General features: G+C 39.8%; 4 protein-coding genes across 6 annotated transcripts; 3 read left to right on the top strand and 1 right to left on the bottom strand.

Moving 5' to 3' along the window:
• The first annotated feature begins 3,340 nt into the window (after positions 1-3,340).
• Positions 3,341-4,825, top strand: LOC121971167 (peroxidase 5-like). Its single transcript, XM_042522309.1, has 4 exons — positions 3,341-3,618; positions 3,714-3,908; positions 4,030-4,195; positions 4,292-4,825. Exons 1-4 carry the CDS (start codon positions 3,382-3,384, stop codon positions 4,720-4,722), a joined length of 1,029 nt encoding a protein of 342 aa, XP_042378243.1. The 5' UTR covers positions 3,341-3,381; the 3' UTR covers positions 4,723-4,825.
• A 2,055-nt stretch (positions 4,826-6,880) lies between these two features.
• On the bottom strand, positions 6,881-9,887 carry LOC121971166 (RRP15-like protein). The gene is made up of 8 exons (XM_042522308.1): positions 9,398-9,887; positions 9,216-9,317; positions 9,023-9,104; positions 8,850-8,869; positions 8,711-8,762; positions 7,895-7,953; positions 7,323-7,427; positions 6,881-7,196 (listed from the first exon to the last, which is right to left on the bottom strand). Exons 1-8 carry the CDS (start codon positions 9,824-9,826, stop codon positions 7,134-7,136), a joined length of 912 nt encoding a protein of 303 aa, XP_042378242.1. The 5' UTR covers positions 9,827-9,887; the 3' UTR covers positions 6,881-7,133.
• A 188-nt stretch (positions 9,888-10,075) lies between these two features.
• On the top strand, positions 10,076-17,082 carry LOC121971165. 3 transcript variants are annotated; one of them, XM_042522306.1, is made up of 6 exons: positions 10,076-10,223; positions 11,770-11,925; positions 13,314-13,400; positions 14,224-15,162; positions 15,425-15,563; positions 15,649-17,082. In XM_042522306.1, exon 6 carries the CDS (start codon positions 15,869-15,871, stop codon positions 16,679-16,681), a length of 813 nt encoding a protein of 270 aa, XP_042378240.1. In that variant the 5' UTR covers positions 10,076-10,223; positions 11,770-11,925; positions 13,314-13,400; positions 14,224-15,162; positions 15,425-15,563; positions 15,649-15,868; the 3' UTR covers positions 16,682-17,082. The 3 variants fall into 3 exon arrangements, with proteins under 3 accessions (XP_042378240.1, XP_042378241.1, XP_042378239.1); XM_042522307.1 differs by adding an exon at positions 10,335-10,489 and having other exon boundaries at positions 14,224-15,563; XM_042522305.1 differs by having other exon boundaries at positions 14,224-15,563; positions 15,652-17,082.
• A 941-nt stretch (positions 17,083-18,023) lies between these two features.
• On the top strand, positions 18,024-18,533 carry LOC121972786 (transcription repressor OFP13-like). Its single transcript, XM_042524420.1, has one exon. It carries the CDS (start codon positions 18,024-18,026, stop codon positions 18,531-18,533), a length of 510 nt encoding a protein of 169 aa, XP_042380354.1.
• Positions 18,534-21,140: the final 2,607 nt, after the last annotated feature.

The raw sequence follows: 21,140 nt of genomic DNA, 5'->3' as shown, positions 1-21,140 counted from the left end.
CTCGATATTTAACGTCGGAGCTCGACGGTCTTCCGCTCGGACGTTTATAGACGCCGGCTCGTCTCTCGATATTTAACGTCGGAGCTCGACGGTCTTCCGCTCGGACGTTTATAGATACCGGCTCGTCTCTCGATATTTAACGTCAGAGCTCGACGGCCTTCCGCTCGGACGTTTATAGACGCCGGCTCGTCTCTCGATATTTAACGTCGGAGCTCGACGGTCTTCCGCTCGGAAGGTTTATAGACGCCGGCTCGTCTCTCGATATTTAACGTTGGAGCTCGACGATCTTCCGCTCGGACGTTTATAGATGCCGGCTCGTCTCTCGATATTTAACGTCGGAGCTCGACGGCCTTCCGCTCGGACGTTTATAGACGCCGGCTCGTCTCTCGATATTTAACGTCGGAGCTCGACGGTCTTCCGCTCGGACGTTTATAGACGACGGCTCGTCTCTCGATATTTAACGTCGGAGCTCGATGGCCTTCCGCTCGGACGTTTATAGACGCCGTCTCGAGCGCTTGGCTCCACGAGCCTTCGTCATCGAGCGCTTGGCTCGAATACTATACCTCCAGCCGAACGGCTCGAGGCCTTCTTCCTCGAGCGCTTGGCTCGGATCTTATACACCATGAAGATAGGCGGCTCGGGCGATAATGCCAATTGCGCACATTATAACATTTTGCCTTCTGCATTTCAAATATACAACCAAACGGAAAATATACATCACACATTCTATTGGTGCACCTTTCACCTTGCCCCAGAAAGGCTGGAGATAATTTGCGCTTCATGGTGGATCCAAGTGCCAATCCATCTTCATCCGCTCGGCAGCTCGTCCACCCAACTTCCTCGTATGTGGTCGATTCATCGCCTGACATCAAACTCCCGCTCTTGAGGTTCCAGAAGGAGGGGCTTGCTGTACGTTGAATTCGGGAGATGAAGTATCTGCTTTTGAGGGAAATTGAACTGTGGCAGTCGGTGCTTCCGCTCGGGTGAAGCGTCCGCTCGGGGTGCCTTGCCTTTTCTGTTGTCCCGTATTGATATTTCTTCTGACGAAGATCCCCGATCTTTATGAGCTGCTGCGGCTTCGGGGGTGCGGAATGGGGCTCGATGAAATGCAACGGTGGCCGGTGGTGCTTCCGCTCGACCACCAGACGCTGACGTTGCTTGCTGCTCCGGCCGCTCGGCTGTAGCTTTCTGTTTTTGCTCCATAAGCTTGGCGGCCCTTATCTCGATCAGAGCGTCGAGTTCCTCGTTCGAAAGCGTCACCATGTGTTGTCGTCCAGCCTCGTCCATTGTTTCCGATCGGAAGCAGGAACGTTCCCACAGACGGCGCCAAATTGATCTTGTCCGAATGCCGAATCAACGGACGCTGGGCACGTGGCGCTTCCGGCTGCTGGCGTGGATCTTCGACTGGCGGCACGAAGCTCCGGCGAACCTGCACAGAAGTCGGGCTGGGAAGGGGTTCCCGGCGGCGACCCTCCGACGCTCAAGTCAGGTAAGCAAGTGATCGAAAAAGTAGCTCCAAAGCTTGTAGAACGCGTCCCTCCGGCGAAGTCTGCGGCTCTTTATATAGAGCGGTGAAAGAGCTTCTACACGCCCACCGAGGCGCGTACGTGTCCGCAGCCCATACCTCGGTATGTGTTTGTCAGAAAGCTTACCTGACGCCATACTGCAACAGTCCCATCGCGCCTTCGATGGGACAACAAGACACTCCATTGTCAGACTAGGAGTATGGCTTAGCCATACGACTTGACGGCTGTCAGCAGATGTTCCTGTCCCTATTTACCCACCGCCGGCCAGGACGTCCATCCGGCCGGCTAGACGAAGAGCGTCGTCCGGAAGGCTTTAATTCCCTGCGCCGGCCGGGCGGCGCGCCCATTACGTCCTGCCTTCTCTTAGGCCTTCCGCTCGGTCATTATTTACTGTTTCATTGAGCGTCGGAACCCCGATCCCTGTCATGGCGCCTTTTACTATCAGATGTTTACTGGCAGACCGATCGGCTTGCCCTTTTCTCATGAGTCCGGTCGGCTCACCCTTCTTCGACGGACCACCTGGCCCTTTGACCTCCACGTGGCATTGACCCCTCGTTAGGGGGTCCCGGGCTCTTACCACCGGATCAAATATGAAGGGTCCTTTTTTTTTCACTGGGCTCCTCAAAATTTAGGGTTGACCCTATCTAATCTCTCTATCTTTTATCTTTTATTATTATCTTTTTATCTCTCATATTACTTACGATGATTTAGACATTTAAGATGTCTTGAATCATCAATTTAAAATAAATCCATTGGATTAACCCACTCCGTTAAATAAATTAAATAAATTAAGTTGAAATTTTTTTAACCGGATGAGTCTAAGCGGGCTCATCCATATGGGCCCGCGACGAGCTTGGATTAACTCATCCCGCTAAATAATTGACTCATCACACTATATCACAGATTGATTCGTTTGACAACTTTACTGACAACTTGACACATGTTAATTTATACAAATCAGACCAATCACATGAGAAAAATTCCTCATCTAATGAGATAGTAAACTTCCAATAAATCTTGGGATTAAGTGCAAAATATCTTGATATCTGATCTCCTACCTACAAAGACCATTGTGGTAGGGTAAACTCCTTGTGATTTATTCCCTTTCGGACAATATAGAGCGACCGTTAAATAAGGTGATAATCTTGCTCTAACGAGATAGTAATTTCCACGTAATACTTTAAATATTAATTTTGTAAATACTAAACAATTATAATATAAATATTATTAACATACAGAGCCGACGTTTATGACTAAGATTTAATGTGTCACATCGTTTGCCTACCGGCGTGGGGTTACACGGAGGCTACTTCTTGGACGAAATAATCCATGCCCCCTTGTTCAACGCCGACACTTGTGATTAGATAAAATCTGACAAAAATAAATCCATTATCATTGTACTTATTTTAGATTTAGTAAAAGATAAATATATAAATTCCAATTCCACTGGAACGACTATTCCACTAGCAAATTAAATGTCTCGAAAAGTTGCGTCCGATAAGATTTGAATTATCGTTATTTAGTAAATAATCCCCGTCTCTAACTAATCATCGTACCTTAATTTATAGATATATATCTTTGGGAAAAAAAAATCTCTTTCACCTTTAGTTAATTCGATCGAATAATCGTACCTTAATTTATAGACATAGTGCATATATTTGGGGAAAAAAAAATCTCTTTCCCCTTTAGTTAATTTGACATTGATTATAAATTAACTCCATCATTTATTTCCTTTCATAACACGGATAAGAAACACCTAAAACGAGCAAAATTTTCTTTTTATGCACGCCACGATTCCTATAAGTAGGGACTCGATTCCTTCCACCTTGCAACCCATTGGCTCAGAGAAGCAATAATGGCTCCTTGTGGGAGATCGACAATGGCGGCGTTAGCGTCCGTAGCTGTTTATTCCTGCCTGGCGCTCTGCCTCATGAGCGCTTCGGTAGCAGCTAAGCTCCGAGTTGGTTTCTACTCCAAAACCTGTCCTACCGCCGAAACCCTCGTCAGACAAACCTTCGATAACGCTGTCCAGCAGACCGACGACATCGGCGCTGACCTTCTCCGGATGCATTTCCATGACTGCTTTGTCAGAGTCAGTATATATATCGATCGAAGCCTCGTTGCCGCGTCTGAATTAATGTTGTACCTAATAAGTTTCTGATCGATCGTTTTAAATTGATGGAGCAGGGGTGCGATGGATCGGTTCTCATCGATTCGGCGAACGGGAACACGGCGGAGAAGGACGCGGAGATCAACCAAACCATCGAGGAAGAAGCGTTCGAAGTCGTCTATAATGCAAAGGCCAGTGTGGAAGCCGCCTGCCCCGGCGTCGTCTCTTGCGCGGACATTCTCGCTTTCATTGCCCGAGACAGCATTGCACACGTAAGTATAAGTATAACTAATTAAAGCATTTGCTGGCTGGAACTAGCTATCTGTTGATGTTTAAATGGATATATATACTTTGGGAGAGTGAAGGATTAATGTAATTAATGTGCGATTGCAGTATGGAGGAGATTTCTACGATGTTCCCGCTGGAAGAAGAGACGGGAGGATTTCGAGGGCAAGCGATAGCATGTCGGAGCTCCCTACTTCCGATCTCCGACTCGGTCAACTGACAAAAGTCTTCGCCGGGAAAGGGTTGACTCAAGCCGAGATGATCACCCTCTCAGGTATTGATTAGTCGCTAAATAATTAATTGGATATAAATTAATAAATATTATATATATATATTATTTGAGTAATTTTGTATATGTTTAATTGATCAGGAGCGCACACTATTGGCGTCGCTCACTGCCCTGCCTTCGCCAACAGGCTGTATAACTTCAGCAGCAGTTCCGGAGTCGACCCGACGCTGGACGCGGCGTACGCGGCTCAGCTGAAACAGCAATGCCCGACTGTGGGGACCGACGCCGAGGTGCCGATGGACCCGCCGAGCGAGCTCGGGTTCGACAACAGCTACTACCAGGGCATCTTGAGGCACAGGGGGCTGTTCACGTCGGACCAGACGCTGGTGTCGAAGCCGGCGGCCGCGGCGCAGGTGATCCTGTACGCGCTCGACTCGGACGTCTTCAAGAGTAGATTTGCGGCGGCGATGGTGAGGATGGGCAGCATCGGCGTGCTGACCGGGAGCGACGGAGAGATACGCACCAACTGCAGAGTGCCCAACTCAATCCAGTTGAGGTATCTTTCTCAGTAGGATCCCCCTCCCTGTGTGTGGGGTGTGGGGCGTGGGGCGTGGGGCGTGTGGTACGGTAATAAAAATATTTATAAGAATAAATAAAAGGATTAAGTTGTTCTTATCCACATCGTACACATGGAAAGGGATTGCTAGCCGATCTTAATTATGCTCCAGACAAACGCCAACAGGATTTGACGTCTTAGGAATGAATAATTTTTTTCAAAAAAAATTAGAAATTAATAAAATATTAATTAATTTAATCAGAATTTATTTAATCAAATTAATTAAAAATTTTAAATTAAGTCTAAAAATTTAATTCGATTTAGCAAATATTCTTAATTTTTTAATCTCAAAATTGAATTTGATCAAATAAAAAATTGAGTTTATTCAAAGAAATTTTAAAATTAAATCTGAACTCTAAATTAATCGAATTATTCATTTTTTTAAAAAAAAAATGATACCCAAAAAGTCGAAATAAAATTTTCAATTATGAGATCGGAGACAAAGATAAGGATCATCCGGATGAAGGTTAGTCCATGACGTCTACTGTTATCACATAATTACGAGTAGGGATATAAATGAACCAAGCCGTTCGTGAGTTATTCGAAGCTCGATTCGATAAAAGTTCGTTTGAGCTCGTTTAATGAGGCTCGTTAAGATAAACGAACCAAACTCAAACTTCACAATATTCGGCTCGTTAGCTCATAAACACGTTCGTTAAGCTCATTAAGCAACTTTTAAATAAAAATAATAATAGTTTTGATATTGAATTTATAGATTTTACACTCTACTTATGAAAAATATAGACAAATATATTAAATTTATTTATTAGAATAAAATTATAAATTTTAATAATATTATTATAATTTTCTCTAAATATATAATTTAATTTTTAATAAATATTAAATTTATGTTTTATATTTATTAATCTCGTTTAGGTTCGATAAAAGCTCGAATAAACTCGTGAGCCATAAATATATTTATTAAATAAAGCTTGAGCTCGGTTTAATTATAAACTAGCCAAGCTTAAACATTCAAGAGTTTGACTCGACTCGGCTCGATTATATCCCTAATTACTAGGACTATCGACTCTATCCTTTTTTTTAGCAACACTATTCGAAACTGTTGGTTCATACGAATATCGACCCTACATTTTATTTTTTGCAAATGCGGTTATGGTTGACAATTCAAAATTATTATTATTATTATTTTATTTAAAAAAATATTTAAAATTTATAATATTGCAAAATAAAAATTTTAAAAAGTCGTGAATTTATTTAATTTATTAGTTCCTTCAATATTAAAATCTTCTAGCTATCTGAAAATTATATATTTTTATTACTTTTGTAACTTTTGCTCAATTATTGAATACTATTTGAGCTATAAAAAAAAGTCAGGAGTCAATAAATCCAGAATAATATTATACTAAACATCGAATCATTTTTTTTATATATCAATAATTTTTTTAGCTAATATTAATATTATTATATTTTAGCATGTTACATAATTTATATTTTTAAATTAATTTTATATATTCGACGATAAATTATATTTTATATTTTTTTATTAAGAGAGAATAAATCAATAAATAACCTATTAATATAAAGTTAGATTAATAAATTTAATGAATTAAAAGTATAATAGTCTTAATCAAGGTTTAAGATAGAAAAATTAATTCAATAGAAATGTACAATAATCCCATATTAAAATTTATATGAAACTACACCATTAAGATCATTAAAATATTATTAAATAATTTTAAAATCTAAAACAATTTTTTTAAAAAAAAATTAAATAGACAGTTATTTGGCGATTTAAACTGTCAATTTACTTATTTCAAAATCATTGATATGCATCGGGGCAACAGGTAGATGATCGACTAGTTCATCATGAACTGCTGCGACCTTAAACACCAATCAATGGCTTAAAAAGATTGTATGACTTGTCAATCTTCCCATTGAAAAGCACTCGGTATTGAAAAACTGGCGCACCTAAAAGAAAACCTAGAATTGAAGAAATAATACGCCTAAAATGATGCTTTTAATATGCGTCTAGTATTGAAAAACAAGTGAAGTGCATTAAAACACCCACATCAGGAGTGTTCACAGAATTAGATACCATCAAGTTACAGGGATAGTAAATGGCACCCTTCACCAAGAGTGTTGTAATAATTAGATAACATCAAGTAACAGAAGAAATTAATAACCATATTCGTCCACATTATACGTTTCCTAAGGCATTCGTAATTAAGTAAAGAGACTGACAAACAATGAAAATTACCTGTGTTAGCATCTTCTCCGCTCGTAACCAGATGGAATTCGCGATAGCTCACGCACGCCTAGAAACTCAAGTACAATATGACAATACGGAGAATAATTTACATTTTTGCATGAACTGAGTTTCAACTACTGAAGAGCATCTTTGGGTTATTATTCCTCCTCTGAAGAACTATCAGATAAAACTTTCTCCGCACCAATCTCTGCTGAAGGCTCCTGTGTGCAGAAGAGGAAGATATCAATAAGCAATCTGCGAGATGCTGATGCAAAACTTTTTGACAGCCCATAGAAAAAACAAATGAAAAATGGCGTAGGGGAATTATTCATTCTTTTTCCACTTACTGCCATTTTATCCCAGTCCTTCAACTTTGTATTAGTAAGCATGTAACCTTCGCGTAAGGGAGCCCATCCAGGTTCATTGCTGTTTCTCTTGCTAGAATCAGAGATCTGCACAACGCATGAGGAAAAATACATATATGACAGACGACCTAGACAAGACAGTATTAATGAAAATACCATTTCAATAATAAAGAATGCTGATGTTAATTTAGAGCCATTGTAGATCTTTGCAAGAGAAGGCAAGAGAGAGCTTTGGAAAGAATAGATGTGCATTTATCGTTGAAGCTCTTATGAGGTGAGAATGATGTCCAAGCAAATAAAACGAACCAAAATAGATGACTAAGCAAAAAATACTAAACTAATGTACCCTTTGCTGTTCAGGAAAATAAAGACCTTATTTTTATTTTTAATGTTGGCAATGTGATGTAGAAACCAGATCTCAAACACTCAAAACTTTTGAAGGGAGAAAAATATAAAAAATTGAAAGATGCTCATTACATGGAGATCCAAACCCCAACTATGATAAAGACCAAGTGACAAAATCCAATAAATTGTGATGGGAAGGAATAGCATACCTGTGTTGTTGGCTTCTGTAGCTCTGAAAAAAATGCTTGCTTTCTTCTTTTTGCCAATGCTGTTCATATCACAAGACACAAGTCACTATAGAATGCTTTCAAAAGTAATGTATATGGCCTTAATATGTAATTAATCATTAATTGAAGGCAGAAATACAAAAGATGCTTAATATACCTAGTGCTGTGTTAAGTTTAATGAGTGAAACCATTTTTAAGCTATGTTTAGCATAGATAGCAAGCGACTGTATAAGAAATATCATACCAGAAGTAATGTTTTGTAAATGCAGGCAACATGATTAAAACAAACCTTAGTACTTATTTTAAACTAAGTCAGATATTAAACACAAAGAAACACTCAGTATGCACTTGATTAAATGATCATTAAGTTCTTGAAATTGCCTGTGCAGAACATCAAATAATCTCGCATGGTAGCGAACTAAATTAAAAGGTCATCAAGTGACAAGTCATCACAGTTGTCACTCTTTACGTACAAATATTTCATCTAAGCTTATAAACTTGTATTATCCATCAACACTTCATGTGAGATAAACTAGGATGCCAGTCTCCACATTCTAGTAGTACCAGAAAAAGGATCTAGTTGTAGACATGACACCAGCCTTGTTATTTCAACCTCTAATTCAACATATATAAAATCAGAGAAAATGGTTGTATCAAGAATAATTTCCATGCATAATTCAAATTTTTAATTGGATCATATTGGCACTAGGACACTAATGTTCTTTCATAATAGGAAGATGATTTTCATAATTCAATACAGCATCAAGGATGACAAAATGCAAATTCACCATTCATTACCTTTTGCATCTTTGGAACTTGAGCTATTCAAGGAATTCTGTGCCTTACTGACCTGGATACGAAAGTTATATGTTAGCATCGAAAATAGTAATTCCGCCATACAAGTGCTAATTACAACACAGTAAAATAGCATGCTTACTGCATTGAATAGCTTCACCACTGAGAATCCAAAACACCCACACATGCAAGATGAAGGCTGTCTAGTTAGAGGTAAAAGAAACTAAAGCAGTGTATAACTATCATTTAGAAATTAGAATAACACAAGTTGCAAAGGTTTTAAGTACCACCCTTTAGTAGAAACATTAAACTTACCTCCTTTAGTTGCAATGCTGATAAGAAGCTTCTCCTTTGCATCTAAGAATGTATCAGGCTTCACATGTCCCTTCTCGGAAGACTAAATTATACATTAGAAATCAAAATGAAAATGAACACACACATTATTTTCATTCAGCCCTTAGTTAAGGCAAACAGAGAATATAATAATAATAATTATTATTATACTAACAGACTGTTTTAGTTTTTTCGTCTCCCCTTTCATCTTCTGTTCAGAATCCTCATCCGCGAGCTTCTCCGCAACAAGCTTTTTGTGCGCGGACAAAACTGGGCCCTAAGAGGACCAAAGCCAAAAGATTTAGAATTTTTTTATTAATTGAATCCAAATAAAACATCTTTAACTATAACACTTACAAGTGGATCATCTTGGAGGTGCTTCTTCATAATCTTTGCAAAAGCGACCTTAAACGCCCTGCAACCCTCGAGGAACCTGGTGATTCCATGCTTCCCTCCTTCCTCATCCTCCTCCTCATCTCCTTCGGAATCGCCACCCCCGTAATCTCCCACATCCAAATCCTTCTCGCCATTTTCCTCCTCGTCGCTAGAAGGATCCGCAGGGATTTCTTCGTCAACTCCTTCCTCTTCGTCCGAATGATACTCCCTGGCTCTCTTCCGGAACAGCTTCTTCATCTTGTTGCTAGGTTGCCGATGCTTGTCAGCTACCATGTGTGTCGGCTTGAACCTCTTGCTTGGCTTCTTTGCCTTACTGTGATTCGACTTCCTCTTTCTACCGGCCGTCGGAGCGGCGGCAGCTGCCTCGAAGGTCTGGAGCACCGCCGCCATGGCCGACGAGAACGTGAAAGTTCGGCGGAAATCGATTGGCGTGGGAGGCTTGAACTTAAACCCCCGTCAAACGCAAAAAGTAGATATAGACGTGTCGGCGGACCGGCCCCAAACTATCGGCCATAACCGGGCCTTTCAGAAATTATAATTGGTCAAGTTCAGGCCCGCAGGCCCAATCCCATTTTGTAAGAATTAAATGATAATATTAACACTATATGAGCATTTTAGAAAAAGGTTTAAAGTAGGGAGTAAAACGAAATTTTCTATAAGTTAACCCTAACCCGGGAGGAGTCGTTTCCCAGGCCTTTCGTCGCCACTGCTGAGTCGAATTCTTGCTCCTTTCGCAACGCCGGCGATCTTCTCCTTGCGGAAACCAAACTCGTCGAGCCGCATCCAGGTCCTTTCTCCCTCTCCCTCTCTTTCTCTTTCTATTTCTCTTTCTCTCTATCTAGCATTTTCCTTGGATGATGTCTTCTTCACTGTCGCTCACGGCTCAAGTTCTCGTCAGCGATCGGGGATGGTTGCGTGGGTGTGCTGAGAAGCCGCTGGATATATGAACTTAGAATCCGCTTGAGGGTTTCCTCCTAGAAACCTCTGATCGCTGCCAACCAGCTCATTCTATGATCCTTTCTGCGTGAATTTGATTTATCACTGCATTTCTACGTAGAATTTTCGATCTTTCATGTATTATGATATATTTCATATGAAAAAGTTTTTTTTAATTGTAATTTCGACTGTGATCCATACTTGATTTATTGGCCATCAATTTGTGATTCATCATGAATTTTATGAAGCAATATGAATGGAGGAAGGTGGTCCACTGGTGGAGGTTTTTTATTTGGTATCTTGTTTTTAAGACCTTGATTGCATGCCTCAGTTGCTTAGGTTGTTTCATGTAGCCATTATTGATTGGGAACATAATTTGGTTTATCTTGGGTATTGACAATCTTGACATATGATGTCTTTGTTTTTTAGATGATGTATGGTGCAAGCTTATTGTTTATCCATAAAACCAAGTTCTCGATGGCCAATATTTGCTTTGCTCGCAATTCTGATTTTGTGAACGAATATTTCTAATGAATTGCTTACTTTGATTGTGATATGATTCACCAATGAAGATTTTTTATTACAAACTTTATGTCGTATTTTATTTTAAGCATTTTCCTACGTTGCTTAAGCATAGTGAAACAGAATATTGACTCTCATGTTAATGCATATTGTTATACATTATCAATAGTATCATGCTTCAAGAGGCTGTGGAACTGGTGATGCTTAAACATAACCAAAGACTTCCTGAGATGTATTGCTGTTCTGTTGACTGACCTTGATAAAACAGCACAACCTACCTGAAGCATACCTCAATAAAGCTTATAAAACAACATAAGTTTTATCATTCTGTGTGTTGTATTATTTAAATGGAATCAGTTCTTGATCGCGTGATTTTTAATGCTGAGATTTTTGAAACCCAGTGCTCTGATTTTTACATGTGTTTTGCCTGAAATCTAATCAAGTTTTGTGGTTTAATTAATCCTGACAATTCTGATGAGTGACTCACATAACCTGCAACCTCACCGAAGATTTTCTTGTTTGAAATTGTTTAATTTCATCTGTTCAAAATATCTGTAGCATCTTGTTCATTGGTAGATCTGGTTAGTTCTGATGTTCTATAGTGTGTTTCTGTTTTGTACTAATTATTTTGGTATTGTTTCTAAATTTATGTAATTTTTCTTATCTTCATATTACTCATGCTGGTAACTCTTATGTGATATGTGACAAATAACATTTTTATAAAGTTGAAGCATGTGTCTGGAGCAAAATATCTAATATATATACCACATCAAATTTTAGCCAGATAGTACATTGACAGAATTACACTTACAGTTGAGCTAAAAATTCTTTATGTTGGAGCTAATATTTTTTGTGTGTTTTTTTTTCTTTATCAGAGACATGAAGGTTAGAGCTTCAGTGAAGAAACTTTGTGAGTTTTGTAGGGTAGTTAAACGTCGTGGGAGAATTTATGTGTTATGTACAAGCAACCCCAAACATAAGCAAAGACAAGGCATGTCTACATTTGCATACGAGGGCCTGTTGCCTCCTGAGTAAGTGCTCTTATTTGTATGTTTTTGCCATAGCATATTTCTATTTGCATCCCATTTGTAGAGGCTTATTCTATTTCTTGCTATATGTTGTTTATAGCTTTGTTTGTCCTGGTCATACCAATCTCTATGATATTGTCAGACGTTAGAATCAGTTGCAAGGCTTGAAAAATATTCCATGCTGATCAGCACAGTTGAGGCTTATCATTTCCCCAGTTGACCAACATGTGAAAGCTACTCAACATGGTGACAAAGTGAGGGCTTCTGCCTATCAGTTAGCATCGATGGCTTCTGAGAGCTATAAGGACTTGCTTAACAATGACTTCCAAAAGCAAGTGCAAGCACAAGGTCTATGGTTTCCTCTGCGAGTTCAGCCAATTCCTTTCTCTTCTACCCCTTCCTCAGAGCTTCTTCCTCTCCCTCCTCAATTCCTTTTGCCTCCTTTGGTTCCTCCAGTACTATATGTTTGCACAGCCAACACAGCACAGAATACTATATTGTTTTGACTGAGGATTAAAACTACAATGCGAAACAAATATTTCAAACCCTGATTAGTTGCCTAGTTATTGTCTCAATTTTGTGGTGGTGTCCTGAAGTTCTTAACATTTGAACATTATGAAAAAGTTATATTTAGGGTGTCACAATTCCTTATGTGAGTTAAATGATGCAAATGCTCCTTTTTTTGAAAGACAATGATGGTTTCCAGATCAGGTATTCCATAATATTAAAACTTCAGTGTACTTTCATTGCTTAGATTAAAGGGTGTACTAACATGAATATTCAAGGGCAATCAGAATTTTTTTTCCTGAAATTTGAACTTTACTGATCATCGCAACTTTATAATTGCAGTTATCTTACATTTCAGAAGTGATAAAATGGTCAAACTCTTGCTAGGAACTTTATTTAACCTATCTTAAGAGAAAACCATTTATATGACAAAGCTTTTATATATTTGATCATTGAAATATAACCTCACGTTTCACGTTTTCTTAAAAAAATAAATACTCCTGTAGCAGTTGGTACAAATGTCATTAAGGATGCTTTGAAAGCAATGAAGGACTGGGTTTATGTGTTGGACCTTGCTGATAATTAACAAAATGAGTATGAAATTAACTGTTTCATGTTTCTTTTGGGACTTTTTCAATGAGGAAGTTATGGAACAAATGGATTGGCTGCACTTATGCAGTCAAATGATTTGATGATATATTTTTTCTTTGCAGTCAACAGCTGACATTTAATATAGATAAACCTAGAAGAAATATAAGAATAACATTTACTTTTTTATCATAGCAATGCAGCTTGCCACATGTCACTTATGCCCAATCTCTTACTTGAGACATGTTTGCTTGAACAAGAAAAAATCTTAATTTTATGGTCCCTGTTCATTGCAGATCCTCATTCATTAGCAGTAAGCAAGAATCTTCAGCAACTAATCAATGGCCTATAGGGATTGCATCTCTTCTTCAGAAGCAAGATAAGTAAGTCTAAAACATTTGCCTTAAACCAAAAGAGCTGCACTTGTACCTATTAGCTTGATGCTCTTGATTTGGTAATTTTTGTTCTGGTGCTTTTAGTATTAGGCATGTTATTCCGAATATATTTGCATAAAGTGATTAAAAGCAGACTTGACGTGTTTCTTTTTATCATTGAACTTCTTGTAACTTTTCAACTGATGCAAAATACTATTTTTTGGACAACGAAGATTCCTTCCAGTTTGAATATTTCATAATATGCAAATTTCAAAACACTTGCACTATTCTCCTTAAAGGGAGTGCTATGGTTGATTATTCATATGGAAATCAGATCTTTTCCTGCGATTTGCACTTCACTGAACACCAACTAAATGTTTGAAGTGCTCTTATTGGATGGCGCATTATCTAGTGACATAATGGTTAAACTCTCATAGGGAACTTTGTTCATCTGAATAGAAAGCCATTTTTATGACAACAGTTGTCTGTAGTTGGTATAACACTATCATCAAGGGTACTTTGGAAACAATGAGGCTCGGGGTTTATGTTTTGGATATCACTTACAATTACTAAAATGTAGTAAATTGTCTCTTTCAGCTTATTTTTAGAGAGCCTTTTCCCTTCAGAACACAATGAGTTAGTTGTGTGTGGAAATCAGATGACTTAACAAATGTATGTTTTGATGTGAGTGTTTTCATGCCACATAATTTAGATTGTATCAAAAAGAAGCATAAGAATGAGATTGGGTGTCGGTATATAGTGGACCATATTCTGAAACACATGTTTACTTGAACAAACAAGAACCTTATGCTATTCTCCATGTTCAATGCAGATCCTTAGATGTTGTGAGCAAGCAAGAACCTTCAGCAACTAATCAGTCGCCTGTAGGTCTTGCATCTCTTCTTCAGGAGCAGAAGGATAAGTAAGTTTGAAAGATATGCCTGAAACTAAGAGTTGCTATGATGTTGCAGCCTATTTACCTGATGTTCTCTGTTCCATGATCTCCATTCTGTTACTTTTTAGTCTCGAAGGATGATGCTATCAAACTACATCTTCAAAAAGTTTGCATAAAATTTTCCTTGAAACACAAACAATGGCCATTCAATGATATCTTAAATGCTAGTTTTGCTAGCCTTCAGGGCTTGGCACATATATAGTAAGCGCATAGTATTCTATCCGAATCGGATAGGGGCCGATCTCAGGGCCACCGCCTGCAGAGACCCCACCATGTCATTGCCACTTGCTCCTGTTGAATATCCCTCCATATGACATGGGGCTGTTGTAGGGGAGCCGTTAACACGTCGATTCCACATTTTTTTAAATGTTAGTTTTGCCGCTTTACATATTTTTTGTTCAGCATTCACATTTTACCTTGGAAGTGCCAGTTGTTAGAAATTAACTTGAAAAATTTGGATGAGGCCATCAGACATTTTTCAGTTACTGGCACAATGTTTGGTTGAACCACATAGTAACACAGACATTGACCCGGTCAAATATATTGGTCAAACAAATTTATAACAACATGTTAAACTGGAAAAGTGTTGATTGCATAAACTGATCAACTTTTTTCTTAAGCTTTTTTTCTTCGTTTTTCTTCCCTGTAATACGATCCCATTGGCTCTGTAAATTTGTTGACCTCACAGTTGGCATATAGAAATTCAATTTGGCCAAAATTTTCAACGTCATTGATTAAGGCCTCAGTAACGTGGACGACCAACCACAAAATGCAGTTGACCTTTGCTCATCCTTTGTCACTGCTTATGTATGGCAGGTATACAGCTGCTCTGTTTTTCTCCTTATCAAACAGCATTATTTAAATCCACATACAAATAGAAAACACTTTTTTTATTTAAATTCACATGCAACTGAAAGGCATTTTCTATATATTTCAAATGAAAAATAAAAATACCGGTCGGTAAACTATGTGTTTGCTTAAATTGTATTGTAGATCAAATATATGATACAACTTGTCTTGAGTGCAATTATTGTGATCTAGGATTCTTGTTTTACTAATTAATGCTGTTTGATAAAAGCATGCAAGGTGTGATTTTTGTCACAAGGGTTGAAAGAGATTTTCATGCTAAGTGTGTGACTTGTTAGAAGGGGGTTAAGAGTCCTATTATACTTAGATGAATCCGCCGTGAAGGATGGTATTGCTAATTTATTTATCGGGTAAGTTCAAAGTACAATTTATTTAAGTTAAATACAAAAGTGTTTTTTTTTAAAACACAAACTGATTTCCCACTGTTTCTCTCAGTAGACTTGAGAGGGCAGTCCACTGGGCCATGCTGTGGCGGAGCCAATATTTCCTATCAACGTCGTCTTCATTCTACTGTACTGCACAATTGTTCCAATTGACTCTTCTTCGTCTGGTTCCTTGTCTTCCTCTTCTTCTTCCTTTTAAACCCATCAAACTCCACTAGACACGGCCGTAACCACTCTCCTAATTCTCCTTGTCCATCCTCCTCCTTCCAACAATGCCTCGAGTCAATACGGAGAGGTTGGCCAGCAACACTAGCTTAACCATCGGCCTGGGAGATGCCACGTTGGAGGATGTCGATGCTGATCCTAATTATCACATCGCCTACGGCACCGTCGAGGTTCCGGCCGTGGGGTGGAGCCTCGGCTACCGCGTCTATGACCGGGAGGAGTCGACCAAAGGCGGCACCAACCCCAAGTCCCGCTCCTTAGGCTCCGACCGATTCTCCTGCTCGAAGTCGAACCCGCTGCCGTCGCCGACGGCCTCCAAGAACAAGCCGCCCATCATCGCCCTGCCCCGCGCCAACGTCCAGGCGGCGTCAGCCTATGACGGCCGCTCCGTCCGACGCCCCACCCAGTGCAGGTTCTTCCCCAAGGATAAGAAGAAGAAGCGGCCGGCGGTGTCGGATGCGGAGCCGGGATCCCCCAAGGTGTCCTGCGTCGGCAAGATACTGTCGGAGAAGGAGCGGTGCCGCCTCCGGCGGAAGGAGGGGAGAAAGAAGAGGAGCAGTTGGATAAATATGTTCCGGTGCATAGGCCACGGCCGCGCCGGAGAAGGAAGCGTCATCGAGTCTAAAGTGGTGTCGGCGCAGCAGGGTTTGGATAACTTGTCGCTGAAGGGCGGCGCAGTGTTGACAAAGACGAAGACGAAGACGGGACAAGGGTCTGCGTCCGTAGACTCTTGCGACAGCGTTAAGGTGCCGGGGGTGGACGCGATGAAGCGGTTATCGTCGGGGCGGCGAGCGGCGTCGTGGGGTGAGGAAGCGGAGCTGAAGGCGAAGAGCCGGCGCACGGTCGGTCCGGACGAATAGCGGATGAATCGGGTTTGGAATTTCGGGCACAGCGGGGCCCACGTGCTCCTTTCTTTCCGAAAGAACCATGACTTTTCTCGTCGAAGATATTTGGAGGAAAAGGAATGAGATCAATAAACTTTCAATAAATTTAAAAAGAAAAATATTTTTTTTAAAGAAAAAAAGATGATAGAATGTTTATGTTGCCTGTTTAAATATTTCTCCTGTAAACAAATTATAAAGACAATAAATATATTTAATAGCAAGGGGCTCATGGTGTCTATAACTTTGAGCACTAGTCTTTTGTCTTTGTGGTAGATATCGTTGATGGTCATGCAAAGCTTGACAAGACAAAGTCCTTGTACCGTCCTTACAACCATGACAATCAATCTTGTCGACTTGTGATTGAACTACATAAATAACGATGGAACATTGAACCTTCAAAGCTACTAGCTACTTGGCCCCTACCAAGCATTGTTAACTATATTCCTCCTTGTCTCCATTGAGTGCTTCCATGTTTTCTTTCTCTCCAAAGTGTAATGTTTGGGTTTAGCAGACATGTTTGCTGCCTTTAAGCTCTCATTAGCTGACATGCTACAAGACATGCAGCTTATTAAAGTTTATATCACGTATCATGGACCCAATGAAGCACTGCTTTATGCTCGCTTGCAAGGGTTTACGTGTGCGTGCGTGCGTGCACACGAACGAAGAATTAGAACAAAGAGCAGAGGACAAATACAAGCAGATGAATGTTCTTCGACGAGGGGACAAGAAGCTCTTGTTCTCCCTTAATTAGGAATATATATATATATATATATATATATATATATATATATATATATAGCAATGTGAGAATTAATCATGGAGTCTAATTAAAGTCCATCAAAGCCTGGAGGCTTTTCCCTGCTCGTTGTAGCTAGCAGTGGACAAATACGAATGCTGTTGAGTCACCTGTTCTGTCACATCTTCCTCTCGTGCACATTATTCACACCATGAACAGTTTGAGCCCTGCCATTAAGAGACTTCCTATCTTCCTACCAACTACCTTCTCTGTTTTTCCTCGTAGAATTAAAGTTCTTCAAAGTTCAAATGTTGCTGGTATCGACACATGGACCAGGTATAACCAAAAAAGACATTAAACAACAAATGCAGATCGCAGTATTGTCACATTCTCAGTTTTCTATTGTTCTGCCTGTCAATTTTTTTTTTTCAAATTAAATACTGTATTGTATTGGAATGGGAGATTTGGAGGGAGACCATCACGAACAATGGAGGCAATCCATATTCCTCTATTTATTGCTCACTTCTCTGATCATTCCATCAAATCTGAAATCCTCTTGAGCCGAGAAGGTCGAAACTGATCATGGGCAGAAAACTAGACTTCACCTCCTCCTTCTTCTCTAGAATATTAAAGCACAGCACCGCCTCCTCTTCTCCTTGCACGCGACCGAAGACGCTTTCCTTCAGGCTGGAGCATGACCCGGACGGTGCGTTCTTCGACCTCGCCGAGTCGTTGCCGTGCCTAAGTGAGTTGGTGGCCGGCGGGTTGAAATCAGAGAGGCTCTTCTTTGAGCCGGGGACGACAGAGACGAGCTCTGTGTTGCCGTCGGCGTTGGAGGGGAGCGTGGCGATGGAAGTGGAGTCGGACGACCCGTATGAGGATTTTAAGCGGTCGATGGAGGAGATGGTGATGGCGCATGGAGTGAGAGACTGGGCCTGGCTGGAAGAGATGCTGCGGTGGTACCTGAAGGCCAACGGAAAGAGCACCCACGAAGTTATCGTAGCAGCGTTCATGGAACTACTTTGGAGATTCATTGCTTCCTCTTCCTCTTCCTCTGCTTCAAGATCTTCTGTTCTTGAGACTGGAGAGTAAGAAAAGAGGGAAATAGTTGTAAAATTGGTATAATGAAATTTTCATGAAACATATTCCATCTATTTATTTTTTCGTCATTTTACTAAACTGTACATCCAGATTTCTCTTATCTAACTTTTATAATACTAAAATTACACCAGAAATTTCTATTATACCCCCTCCTTTTCCATTCAAAAATTTATTACTTTAAATTTACACTATCAAATTAGCATAGTTACATTGAGAAGACTTCTAATACCATACTGATTTTAATTGTGATTCAAAGTTCTCTAAATTTATCAAATAAACCCGGTAATAATAATACAAAATAATCAACATCGCCAATAAGTTTTTAGAACTCTTCTATTAAAAAAAATTATTAAACTTTTGAATTTTCAAGTTCTATGTCCATCAGCCAATTTAGGATAATTAGCTGATGATTCTAAAAAATTCTGAATTACTTCAGATTAAAATCAATATACTTCTAAAACCTTTTTTAATGTACATATATATGCTCTCATATTTGACAGTGTAAATTGAGAGTAAATTTTTGAATAGGAAAGAAAGAGGAGGGGTATTGTTATAGTGCGGAAATCTCACAACGATGGTATAGCGGTAGAAATCTACCTCGCAACCTAGAGCAATGGCGTTGAAGTCTTCTTCTCGCTTTTTTCTCGTGATGTTGTCGATTTTTGTGGAGATTAACATGCGTCAAATAGTTCACTGGGAGTTACCCAAGTGAGGCTCTCCAATGCCTAAGTCATCATGGAGTCCCAAATAGAGTAATTGAATGACAAAGTAAAGAATGGAGTAAAGGTGATTGATCCAGGGGTAATCTGAGAGCGTCATGTGAATATGAGAGGTTAGTAATCTTGCGGAAGTGGCGGTTCAAGTCGAGAGAAAACCGAGGCACCCTAACTCCTTGGTGTCCCCGACTTCGTGGTGCCCCCATCTCCATGGAGTTTGTCCCTTTTGCGCCTCAAATTGGGATTTCAAACTATTTCAGGAAAAGAACAACGCTTGTGTGGATCTTGCGATATATTTTGGACGATTTCCGGAAAAGAAAAATGCTCGCACGGATATAAGGGTTTTGGGACTATTTCAGGAGGATAATGATCTCATAGATTTGAGGGCACGTGAAGAGCATAAGGTTTAGCTAATGCCATATAAAAGGTGACTTACCTCTAGGGGCACATATAGACACAAAAACACATCCAAAACCCTAGAACTACTTGTAAGTATCGTAGATTAATTTTGATGCGATCAACCGAGTTAAGTTAGGTCCTGTGTCTTTTGATGTCTTGTGTTTAAATGTGTAAGAACTTAGGAACACAAGAAGCCGAGTGGAAGATATAGCAAGCGAGAAGGATGTCATGAGAAACGAGCTGATGAGTTTGGTGCATCTGAAGGACGAAAAGTTGCGAAAGAGTATACACGTGGACGAGAAGGACACGCATGGAGCGTTCAAGGGATGAGATCCAGGGAGGAAGTTTGCTCAAGGAGAAGATTGGAGTTGGATTTGGGTGAGCTTAATTTTGAACGGTCAAAGTATCACCCAAAGAGACACAATGAAGAGTTAATCATTTGGAGGTTAACTGGAGCTCCAAGATGGTTGGAGGAGCCTCCAAGATGGTTGGAGGAGTCTCCAAGGTGATTGGAGGTGCCCTCGCGCTCTTAAAGGAGGCGCCCTGATGGAGGTTAGAGGCACCATCGCGCCTCTTGATGGAGGCACCCTAATGGATGCTGGAGGTGCCCTTGCACCTCGCTTGGAGGCGTCTTGAAACTTTCATAGAGGCACCTCCAATGAACAGTAGTCATTTGACTACCGTTGAGAAGAGGATATATTTTTATCCTTTTGGAGGCACCCTAAATCTTTTTGGAGGCGCCTCCAACTAACATGAACTAACAGTAACATTCTCATAGGAGGTTATAAGAAGCCCTATGGAGCTAGGAATTAAAAAACAATCACTGTACTTATTTCTTTAGTTATATGTGAGTTTTCAAGATCTGTAAGAGGCTACTCAGCCTTCAATGAAGGAATCTTTTTTAGTACGTTTTCACTTGCCTTAGATTAACAACTATCTAGGCTGTAATCAAGTAATTATTTTATTCTTTTATTTATTTTATGTTATTATTTTTAATGTTAATTAATTGTGCTTAATTAATATTGCGTCATTGTCAAATACAAAGCAAGAAAATTTTCTAACTTTCTTTTTAGGACTATTCATCTCCCTCTAGTTGGTCTACCTGGACCTATACTACTCTTCATTCTTCCTCTTTCACTACACCAAAAACTAACTTGAGTGTTGGAGTGGCTTCGCTTGGAATCTCTTGGCTGTCATTTTGACTCTCTTTCTCTTTCGTCTTCTTTTGTTTAGCTCTAGTGGATCTGCTTGTCTATCCTCGTTATCGCTAGGCGATTGACGACAAGTTAGCATCCACGCTAACTCACCGGTGGTCCATTCATCGGCATTCCCAGGTAGGATCAAATTGATATTGTCGGTAGAAAAATTGAGTTAAGACCTGAACTAGGACGTTAGGATAGATAACATCGAAAAATCCAACATCATCACCATGGCAATGGAGAATTTTGACAAATTGATAGTTGCGATGGTACAGGCAGTATTG

Source organism: Zingiber officinale, chromosome 4A (assembly GCF_018446385.1).
Source record: "Zingiber officinale cultivar Zhangliang chromosome 4A, Zo_v1.1, whole genome shotgun sequence".
Classification (NCBI taxonomy): domain Eukaryota; kingdom Viridiplantae; phylum Streptophyta; class Magnoliopsida; order Zingiberales; family Zingiberaceae; genus Zingiber; species Zingiber officinale.
This window is presented reverse-complemented; position numbering and strand designations above follow the sequence as displayed.

Bases quoted from the DNA above. Each gene is read 5' to 3' on its own strand.
- LOC121971165 (XM_042522306.1), top strand. From the start codon at position 15,869: ATGCCTCGAGTCAATACGGAGAGGTTGGCCAGCAACACTAGCTTAACC.
- LOC121972786 (XM_042524420.1), top strand. From the start codon at position 18,024: ATGGGCAGAAAACTAGACTTCACCTCCTCCTTCTTCTCTAGAATATTA.
- LOC121971166 (XM_042522308.1), bottom strand. From the start codon at position 9,826: ATGGCGGCGGTGCTCCAGACCTTCGAGGCAGCTGCCGCCGCTCCGACG. The intron at 9,105-9,215 runs GTTAGTATAATA...TGTATAATTTAG, and splicing joins CGAAAAAACTAAAACAGTCT to TCTTCCGAGAAGGGACATGT. The intron at 7,197-7,322 runs GTAAGTGGAAAA...TTCTGCACACAG, and splicing joins AGGACTGGGATAAAATGGCA to GAGCCTTCAGCAGAGATTGG.
- LOC121971167 (XM_042522309.1), top strand. From the start codon at position 3,382: ATGGCTCCTTGTGGGAGATCGACAATGGCGGCGTTAGCGTCCGTAGCT. The intron at 3,619-3,713 runs GTCAGTATATAT...TTGATGGAGCAG, and splicing joins TCCATGACTGCTTTGTCAGA to GGGTGCGATGGATCGGTTCT. The intron at 3,909-4,029 runs GTAAGTATAAGT...GTGCGATTGCAG, and splicing joins CCCGAGACAGCATTGCACAC to TATGGAGGAGATTTCTACGA.